General features: G+C 36.9%; 1 protein-coding gene across 1 annotated transcript; it reads left to right on the forward strand.

Annotated features, from left to right (window-relative positions):
- Positions 1-2,023: 2,023 nt before the first annotated feature.
- Positions 2,024-4,716, forward strand: LOC126802784 (thylakoid lumenal 15 kDa protein 1, chloroplastic). The gene is made up of 8 exons (XM_050530490.1): positions 2,024-2,159; positions 2,231-2,359; positions 2,439-2,534; positions 2,641-2,713; positions 2,850-2,911; positions 3,897-3,978; positions 4,299-4,359; positions 4,437-4,716. Exons 1-8 carry the CDS (start codon positions 2,070-2,072, stop codon positions 4,486-4,488), a joined length of 645 nt encoding a protein of 214 aa, XP_050386447.1. The 5' UTR covers positions 2,024-2,069; the 3' UTR covers positions 4,489-4,716.
- Positions 4,717-10,932: the final 6,216 nt, after the last annotated feature.

Consider the following 10,932-nt stretch of genomic DNA (forward strand, 5'->3'; position numbering starts at 1 on the left):
TGGCGCCTCGAACTTTTAACTGGAAAGAAATTCACAAGCCAAGCAACAAGTAAAACAAAAGGCATGCTACAACAATCGACGAACAAGTCAGAAGCACAGAGAACTTACCCATTCAGATTGAGAGTTTGAGACTAATGATCTTAGCGAATTCCATTGAGCTCACCGGCGAACAAGAAGAGACAACCTGGAACACAAAAAATCAACCAAGCCAGGAACACAAACAAGATCCAACAAGAATCGCACGTGGTGACTAGAGTGGGAGTCGGACTTCGGGCAAGACAATTTACTTAATTGAGTATGACAATAGTTTCTTTTTAACATTTATACAACTACTTTTGTTGATATAAAAATATTAATGGTTCGGTTTAGTGTTAATTCGTTAAGAAGATGAGGAACATCAACATAACAGCATTATGTAATAATACTATTATATCAATGGTATTTACTTCATTAATACAATGATTGTAAAGAAACTACTATCAATCTTGATCAAATGCAAGTATGACAGTTGTAAAGAAAACAACTCGACTTAAACTTTATTGTTCTCACAATCAAATCTATATCCTTCAGCATATTTATCCATATAAAATCAACTTAATTAGGTAAACAGCGACACAACTATGTTGTCTAGCTAGCTGCTCGAGCTCATAGTGTTTTCGGTTCTTCTATCTGGATGTACATCACTCTATTTTTTCAGTGTTACTTGTCGTTGTTGGTTGTACTCACTCTCATTTTTTCTGTCAAAGTGTTTCATTTAAGGCATAAATGCCGATTTGCACTCCAAATTTGGCTAAAATTGTCAATTTGCACCCTGAACTTGCATTTGAGTCAATTTACCTCCTAAATTTGGTAAAAATTGCCGATTTACACCCGAACTTGTATTTGAGTCAATTTACCTCCTAAACTTGGTAAAAATTGCCGATTTGCACCCCATCCGTTAAATTTAACTGTTTCTATCCAATTTTGCGTCACATGTCATGCATTTAAGGGGTAGTATTGTCATTATATATTTATATTTTTCTTAAAAACAAATAAAAACATTATTTAAAATGAGGATTATTTTGTTAATCAAATTATTTATTAACATTTTTTTTTCTACCTACTTAACCCTACTTTGAATTATATATTCAATATACCCACCCATTCAAATATAGTGTGTTGTGTATAAATATATTTTTATATGTACACATTGTTGGAGGATGAACAAAACGAGAATAACAACGACGTAATAGAACAGAACGTAACCGTTTATTGATTGATAATGAGGCCAATATATAGGCATTACATAACCACAATCCCGTAGGATTCGGAGTCCTAATCTATTACAGAGATGCGAATCTATCTCTAATAGAAAACCTAATAAGGCTAAGACACACACAATGGTAGAATAATAATTCTCTCGGAACACACATTTATTTTTAATTTTCAATGTATTTATTTATTTATATTTTTCTAATATCTTTTAACATACCATATCACATAAAATAATAAATATATAAATCAATAACATGTTTCGAAAAAACAAACATTGTAGCAAGTGTTCTTCTTAAGTAATTTTATTAATTTATTTCATTATTCAATATGAATAAATATATAATGACAATACTACCCCTTAAATGCATGACATGTGACGCAAAATTGGATAGAAACAGTTAAATTTAACGGATGGGGTGCAAATCGGCAATTTTTACCAAATTTAGGAGGTAAATTGACTCAAATACAAGTTCGGGGTGTAAATCGGCAATTTTTACCAAGTTTAGGAGGTAAATTGACTCAAATGCAAGTTCGGGGTGTAAATTGACAATTTCAACCAAATTTGGGGTGCAAATCGGCATTTATGCCTTCATTTAATAAACTAAAACATGTGCTCATTTGGGAGGGGCTTATATTCGTAATTTTATCTGTAATATATTTTCTTTAATCATAAAGAAAAAGAATAGGAAAAAGAAAATTAAATCTCACGTGCATTTCTTCTATTTAAGCGCGCAAAATCATTAACCCACGACACACGCGGCCCATATATCCACACCCAGATATCTCCCTCTCTCTTTATCCTTCAGAAAATCCCGATGGCGCTTCTCAACGTCTCCATGTGCTCCAAAATCCCAAACCCTTCCCGCCAACACCTCCACCTCTCCGGCTACCCTCCTCCGCCGCAGGTACTACACATTCCCTCACACTCATCACCACCCTTCCTCTGACTCCCCCCTCACCTCCTCTCTCCTCGCAGGTACTCAAGGTTCAACCCGAAGCTTCCAGAAGCCTTCTCCTCCAAATCGGAGACTCCGTCTGCAAGGCCGCCCTGATCGCCGCGCTATCCGCTTCTCTGCTCCCCGCAAATCCCGCTCTCGCATATATCGTAAGTTTTAGCTCCGATTATGTTGGTGATGAAAAATTAAGACTGCGTGTACTGAATTCGGTGTTAATTGTATGTTTAGGGTGGAGGACCCTATGGTTCGGAGGTGACTAGGGGCCAGGACCTTACCGGGAAGGACTTCAGCGGCTTGACTTTGGTCAAGCAAGACTTCAAAACGGTCCTAAATCAGTAAAATTTCAATGATACACACACCTGCACACACATTTCTTGCCTGCAATTGTTTTGTGTTTTGTGCTGAGTTTATGTGGTTCATGTTGTTACAGTCCATATTGCGGCAGGCGAATTTTCGCGGTGCAAAGTTGGTAGGTGCTAGCTTCTTTGACGCCGATTTAACAGGTACCAATGTTAGATTAGTTGGCCATTGTTAAATGATAGTAACTGTGAATTATGTAGTGTGATTATGTGATTGATGTTTATGTTAAGAAAATTTTAGCATTTATCTGATATACCATGATTTGTGTTTTCTATTCAGGGGCTGATCTTTCTGATGCTGATCTAAGGGGTGCAGACTTTTCCCTGGCCAATGTGACAAAGGTGAGCATTGATGGACTTGCCTGTTCAATTTATAAGAAATGTTTCTGCAGTTTCTTTTTATCTTTATCTTTAAATTTCATCAAGTATTTATATTTTTCATTATCGGATTGCCTGTTTAGCACAACCTATGCTGATAAATGGTGAAAAAAAGGCAGAGAGGCTATTACATATGTGTACTTGTACAGTATGTGTGTGAATTTCTCATTGCTGGGAGTCTGGAACATATGGATTGCCCTGTGGACTTTAGGCAAATGAGATTTTCTGCCAATTGGGGACATAGATAGTCCTATTTTCATCTTAGGTTTTGCATAGTTAGGTCAGGGTTTGCTTATGGAAAGCACAATGTTGAGCATGACTCAATAGATTTACACACCTAAACCCTTGCCCTTGATGCTAGTAAGCTTAAAAATGTTCAGTTACATTTTCCCTGTCATAATCATTTTTCATTATGGAGTTGCAGTGGAGATATAGAACAGCATATAAGTTATCATGCTTGCATATCCACCATTTGAGTCTCAACAATTATTCCAATAATTACATATCCAATTTGACCTATGGACGAATATGCAAGCATAAGTTTCATGCTTGACCAGGAAATAGTTAGATCTATCTAGCCAAGATATTATGACTGATATGAGAAATGTATTCTCGAAATTTATAAGTATGATCCACTAGATTTTTATGCAGTAGCATCTTTTTGCACAAAAATATGAGTATCAGACCGAATTTAGCAGTAGAAAAATGCTTTCAGCAGTTTCCTTGAACCTTGGGAAGAATCAAGATTCCATTTTGAATGATTTGTTTGTTTTCTGCCTGACTGCTTTGTTTTATTTCTTCATTCCTTGGTCCATTCATGTATAAATGGCAATGTTGAATTGGTCTTCGACTAGGCCAAAGGTTCAATTCTTGCTAAAGCGCAGAAATAAATGAGAGCGTTTCCATAATGCCTTCAAGTGTTATTATCATGCTTGTATTACTTTTGCAGGTAAATTTGAGCAATGCCAACTTGGAAGGTGCATTTACTACAGGCAACACTTCATTCAAAGGATCAACTATCACAGGTGCAGGTATGTAGAAAAGAGAAAGCATTTGCTTAATGGTGGTACTTTTGATAGTTTTCCTAAATGTAAAGTCCATGCTGGTAAGTTATGTATTACAAATAGTGGAAAAATTAGAAAACAAAGAAATTTAGAAATACAAGTACGTAACCGATTTTGGATGTTCATTCTGTTGCATTGGCTAGTTCTACTGTTAAAATTTCTTTGAAATTTAGAAAAGTAAATGGAATACTTCACATCCTTGGAAAACACACATTACTCAGTTTTGCTGTTAGAAAGTTTTCTGTAATACAAGTACGTAACTGATTTTGGATGTTCATTCTGGTCAGACTTCACAGACGTGCCTTTGAGAGATGATCAGCGCGAATATCTTTGCAAAATTGCTGATGGGTAAGATATTTTTTTTGTTGCATATTTGTCTTCACGAATATGTTTCATTTACTGTGATGCACCTGTTATGTTAACAGGGTAAATCCAACAACCGGAAATGACACGCGTGAAACATTGTTTTGCAAATGATACTTCATTTGATCCGGTATCAAATATAGGAGGTTCATTGTGAAATTGATATAGAGGAAAATGATGATATACTGATGCAAAAGTTGCAATTTTCGTGAAATGGGTGAACATGAACTTGTAAAGTAGCTATGCCATTCACTACCAGAAGTATGTGTATTACAGACCTGAGCTTGTATTCTTGTACATTCATATCAAGACCATCTACTGATTAAACGATAACCATCGTATTTTAACTTTTCTTTCGAGCGATACTTGAACCTGTCCTTGGTGTTAATGTTTAGGCTTCCTGTATTCTTTTCTCACTAGCATTTGCAACTAGATGAACGATACATTTAAGAACAGAATACATAATTGACCTTGTATCAGTTTTCTTCTGTTTAAATTGGATATGCCGTGATGTATTGGACATTTGGACGACAAGAGTACAAGGCCTTCTTGAGTTGACATATGCTGTGGCTATGCTGTGTGCCTCAACACTCCTCAAGGCATATGGTGCGCTGTAGCCACACTAGGCCAATATGCAAGTTAATGTAGTGCGGACAAGCATCCTTTGGTCTGATAGACTACTATCAAACTCTTGCCGCATATGTGAGGTTTAGGGCTCTATCATTGAAAGTTGAAACTACAAGTCGCTTATAAATGGAGATCTATAAAGATAGAAAGAACGAAACAACGATATATCATTCCTTTCAATTAGGGTTGGACTTTCTGACACCGAAAAAATTGAAACCGGCCATAATTGAACCGCATTGAAGTCGAGAAACTAAAACCAGACGGAACCGCCGCGTCAATGTCGGAAACCGAACCGAACCAAGTAGTTGGTGCCGGTTATCGGTTATATGCTTTCAAAAAACCGATGGAAACTGAACTAAACTGAGAATTGAGAGGTAAGGTTATAGCTTGTATTTGGTAAACATATATAATTGGGTGCTTATGCAAAAAAAAGATTTGGTAATAAATATATACATGCAGAGATATGTGATTTTGATTTTTGTATGTGTACAATCATGCATGCAGAAATCTAATGTAATGCTTGGGGATTTTGTCAACTAACCCTCATGTTAAGACAAGTCTAAACGTAGTGATGGATCTCATGAGGTTTAATGTTTATTTTAGTTAACTAGTTGTGTTTTAGAAAAGTACAATGTTTTTGTTTAGTTAATATTTGAGTTTTGGATTATTTATTTGGTGAGTATAACTTAATTGAAATATTGAACTTGTAGCTTACTCATTCACCTTTATTTTTTTTATTTTCATAATAAAGTACGAAAGATCAATAAGAATATTAGGTTTTATAACCGAAATAAAACTGAAACCGAAACCGATCGAAACCTAATTATATGTTAACTGAAATCGTGATTTATATATATATTTTTCGATTTCGGTTTTAGAAAATATGAAACCGAAAGTTCAGTTTGTGTTAGTTTTCAATTAGTGCTCATAAACTGATCTGTTGGCACAGAGTCCTACCCTACTTTCTGAAAGCTTAACAGCTTAAGAGAAAAAACGATTTTGATATATTGATTCTGTTATGATTATTACAGAGGAGCAGTAATACATAAGCTTTTATAGCTAGCTGTTGATCTCACAACAACCAAACACGTGGAGCTGCTGACCCTATCTATGACTAACACACTTAATAGAACTAAGACAGAATTAAGGCTAATTAATACATGGTTAACACCCTCCCTCAACTTGATGTGGGGAACCAATCATCAAGTTGCTGCAAAGATATGTGTGCTGGGGAGAACACAAGCCTTTGGTGAAGACATCTGCAACTTGTTCATGAGAAGATATAAATTGAAGCTTGATTGAACCTGCCTTAACCTGTTCTCTTGTGAAATGCACATCAACTTCTACATGCTTGAGCTTAGAATGCTGCACAGGATTTGTAGCAAGAGCAAGAGCAGAAATATTGTCACAATGCAACACTGGAATATGTTCAAGCTTTATGTGCAGATCCTTGAGAAGATTAGTAAGCCACATAAGTTCAGCAGACGTATCTGCCATACTCCTATACTCTGCCTCAGTAGAAGAACGAGAGACAGCATTCTGCTTTTTGCTGCACCAAGAAATAGGAGAGCCATTGAGGAAAATCACAAAGCCTGTAGTAGATTTTCTTTCATTTGGATCACCTGCCCAATCTGCATCACAATATGCTTGTAGAGAGGCAGAAATAGAACATTTTCCTGCATTTGATTGTACTGAATTCTTTCTAAATAGAATACCATGAGATATAGTTCCTTTAATATATCTGATAACCCTTTTAGCAGCAAGAAGATGATCAGAAGTTGGAGAATGAAGAAACTGACATATAGAATTCACACTATAAGCTATATCTGGTCTGGTGAAAGTAAGATATTGCAAGCAACCAACCAAACTCCTGAAATGAGCTGTATCAAGAGAATCTAGTAAATCACCAGAATCTCTAAACAATTTTACTCCAGACTGACAAGGAGTTAAATGAGAATGACATTGATCCATTCCAGCTTTGTGGACTAGCTCTCTAGCATATCTGTGTTGAGAAACAAAAATTCCATCTGGAAGATATTTAACTTCAAGACCAAGAAAGAAATTTAAATCACCCAAATCTTTCATGTCAAACTCAGTCTGCAAAGCTGCTTTGACCTCAGCTATCATGTCTTCACTATCTCCAGTAATTATAATGTCATCAACATATAAAAGCAGATACACTCGTGCAGAACCTGACTGCTTAACAAATAATGAGGGATCAGCATAGGAAAATTTAAAACCAATAGAAGGCAGAAACTGAGTAAACCTGTCATTCCAGGCTCTAGGAGCTTGTTTCAAGCCATACAAAGATTTATTAAGCTTGCACACATAAGTTGATTGATACTTGGATCTTCAAAACCCTGAGGCTGAGCCATATAAACTTCTTCATGAAGAATACCATGTAAAAATGCATTTTTAACATCCATTTGATGAAGTTTCCAACCAGAATTTGCAGCCAAGCCAAGAATGAGTCTTACTGTGGTATGTCTCACAACTGGAGAGAAAGTTTCTTCATAATCAACCCCATATTCTTGACTAAAACCTCTAGCCACTAATCGTGCTTTATGCCTAGCAACAGAACCATCAGCATTTCTTTTAATCTTGAAAATCCACTTGCATGAAACTAAGTTTTTATCTGGAGGCAAAGGAGTGAGAGTCCAAGTATTTTGATTCATCAAAGCATCATACTCTTCTTGCATAGCTGCTTTCCACTGAGGAATTTTAATAGCTGATTTCCAATTGGATGGTTCAAAATCTGCAGGGTCTAAGCTTGGTTCTGTCAAAATAGACAAGAAACTTTTTTTAGGAAAAATTCCCCGTTTGCCCCTGGTTAGCATGCTGTGATCATTGACTGTTGCATTTGTTAAACCATCAACTGGATGTAGAATATTGGAGTCTGAAACATTACTAATAGTACCAGAATTAGCTGCTGCTGAATTATGAACAGTTAAGTCAACTCCAATTCCAGGCTCTATATTAACCGCAATATCTCCATTAGTTTGCTCAAACTGTATAGAGGTATGGACTTGAGGACTAAAAGCAAGATTTTCGGAATTATGAGCATTATCAGAAGAAGCAATATCACCAATGCTACGTAATTCAACATTTGTAGGTAGAGATGTAGATAACTGCAAATGATAAGGATGAGGAGTACCTGACTGTGGTGTTTGATTGCGCACTGCGGTGGAGAGGACTGATGTTGGGCAATGTACAAAAGACTGGTGTTGAGTAACAAATGGTTGGACCTCTTGTTGCTCTTTATGCCTTTTCATATTTGTTGCAACCAATTTTTGAATCACTGAATATGGAAAAGAATCTTCATTAAAGAATACATGTCTTGAAATGATGTACTTCTTACTGTCCATGTGATAGCATATATAACCCTTATATCCTGAAGCAAATCCCAGAAAAATGCATTTCACTGCCTTAGGTTGAAGTTTGTTGTGTTTAACAGGAGAAATCAAAGGGTAGCATGCACAACCAAACACTCTGAGTATATCCAAGGCAGGAGGCTTGTTGTAGAGAGCAATAAATGGTGACTGCATCTTGAGTACTGGAGTTGGCATTCTGTTTATAAGGAATGTTGCTAATGCACAAGCATGATACCAGAAGGATGGAGGTAATGAAGCTGTCTGAAGCATAGTAACTGCTGTCTCTCGAATATGTCTATTCTTCCTTTCTGAGATACCATTCTGTTGTGGGGTATAAGGACATGAAATCTGCTGTAGAATTCCATTTCTACTTAGAAAATCCTTGAATGCATTACTTGTGTATTCCCCACCTCCATCAGACCGTAGAGTCTTTATAGAATAGGAGAACTGAGTTTTAACAAAAGCATGAAATGCTTGGAAAAATGGAAGTACCTCATTTTTATTTTTCATGGGAAAAATCCAAGTGTATCTAGAACAATCATCAATAAAAAGAACAAAGTATCTGAATCCATCAAGAGACAAATATGGAGAGGGACCCCAAACATCACTGTGAACAAGTTCAAATGGATTAATAGACCTTGTCTCAGACTTTGGAAAAGGAAGTTTGTGAAATTTTCCTAACACACAAGCCTCACATATGGCTGAAGTATTATCAGAAACATTACTAATATTGTTCATTTTCATCATGTAATTAACTACTTCATTTGCAGGATGACCTAATCTCTTGTGCCAAAGAGATTGCTGAACAGACTTTCCAACAAAAGCTGAAGCAAGTGGAGACTTGAACTGCTTTTCTTGAATTTTCTGAACCTTATTCCTCTGCTGAATCAATGGTGATGAAGAATTGGATGATGGAACTTGTAAATGAAGTCTGGCAACTGGAAGATTGAATGGAATGGGATAGACACCATTGTTACTCAGTCCTTTGTACAGAATTCTGCCCAACACCTTGTCCTGAATCACACACATGAACTCATCAAACCAAACACAACAGTTATTTTGTTTGCATAGCTGATATATAGACAATAGATGTGCAGCAATTTCAGGTATATGAAGAACATTTTCCAGTTTCATATCCCCAAGAGAAGTATTACCAGTATGAGTTATATTTAAAAAATTACCATTACCAACTTGCACAGAATCACCATCAGTGTATGGAGCCACATTGTTGAGCAATTGAATTTCAGAAGTCATATGGTTGGTTGCACCAGAATCGGCTAACCAGAATTGTTGAGATGCAGGAACAGCTGCTGCAAGCATAGCAGAAATGTTGTCACTTGGAGATTGTTGTTGCTGTTGATTTGGAAAACCAATAATCCAGTAACATCTATCTGCAGTATGATTAGTTCTTCCACAGTACTGACACTCCACTTGTGTGCTTGAAGAAGCACCTGCATTGTTGGTAATGTTCTTGCAAGTCTTAGCAGTGTGACCAACAGTGCCACAAAACTGACATACAACATGTCCACTTCCTCCATTACCATTACCTCTGCCTGCTCCAAAATTACCAAAATTACCATTTCCTCCATTACCATATCCACGATTACCATTACCTCTGCCGCCTCCAAAATTACCATTTCCCTGAAAATTACCATTTCCTCCATTACCATATCCACCATTACCATTACCTCTGCCTCTACCAAAATTACCTCTTCCTTCTCCAAAGTTACCTCTCCCACCATTGTTCATCTGACCTCTGCCTCTTCCAGCATAGAAACTCATCATTTGATCAAGAACAATAAATGGATTAAAGCCATATCCATAGCTCATTGCAGGGTGAGACATGTAAGTCGGGGTATTCGAGCTAGAGGAAGCACTTTGTGGGGTATGAGGAGATTGTTGAAGTTGTAATGGGGAGAAACCAGGTGGGACGGCTGGAGTAGTTGGACTGCTTTGTTGAGGAGAGAAGGTTGGAGTAGATGGTATTGGAGATTGAGCAATCATTGCAGTCAAAGGAGATGACAGAAGGGGGGACATTTCTCCTAGAACATCCATTTCAGCAGCCTTAAGCAAAGACTTAAGTTGAGCCATGTCACAGGTTTCTTTAGACCTAATCACAGTCTTTATAGCAGCATACTCATTTGGTAAACCAGCTAGAACCACCACCACAATATCATCATCATCAATAATAACTCCTACTGTCTCTAAGGCATCTCTGGCATCCTTAATTCTATCAAGAAATGTTTCAATTGAATCATTTCCTTTCTTAATACTCATCATATTAGCCTTAAGTTGAATGACATTCTGCCTATTAGAGGCTGTAAATTTGTTCTTCAGATTAGACCACATTTCTGCAACTGAACGTGATCCAACAACACATCTCACTGCCTTAGGTCCTAGGGTTTGACCTATCATATTAACAAGATTCTGATCTTGTGCCTTCCAAGCATCATAATCTGGATTGATGATTAGAGTGTCATCAGGACCACGAATGAACTGTTGAGGACATGGAATGGATCCATCCACAAATCCATACAGATGTAAGCTCTTTAGGAATGAT

This window comes from Argentina anserina, chromosome 7 (genome assembly GCF_933775445.1).
Source record: "Argentina anserina chromosome 7, drPotAnse1.1, whole genome shotgun sequence".
Taxonomy (NCBI): domain Eukaryota; kingdom Viridiplantae; phylum Streptophyta; class Magnoliopsida; order Rosales; family Rosaceae; genus Argentina; species Argentina anserina.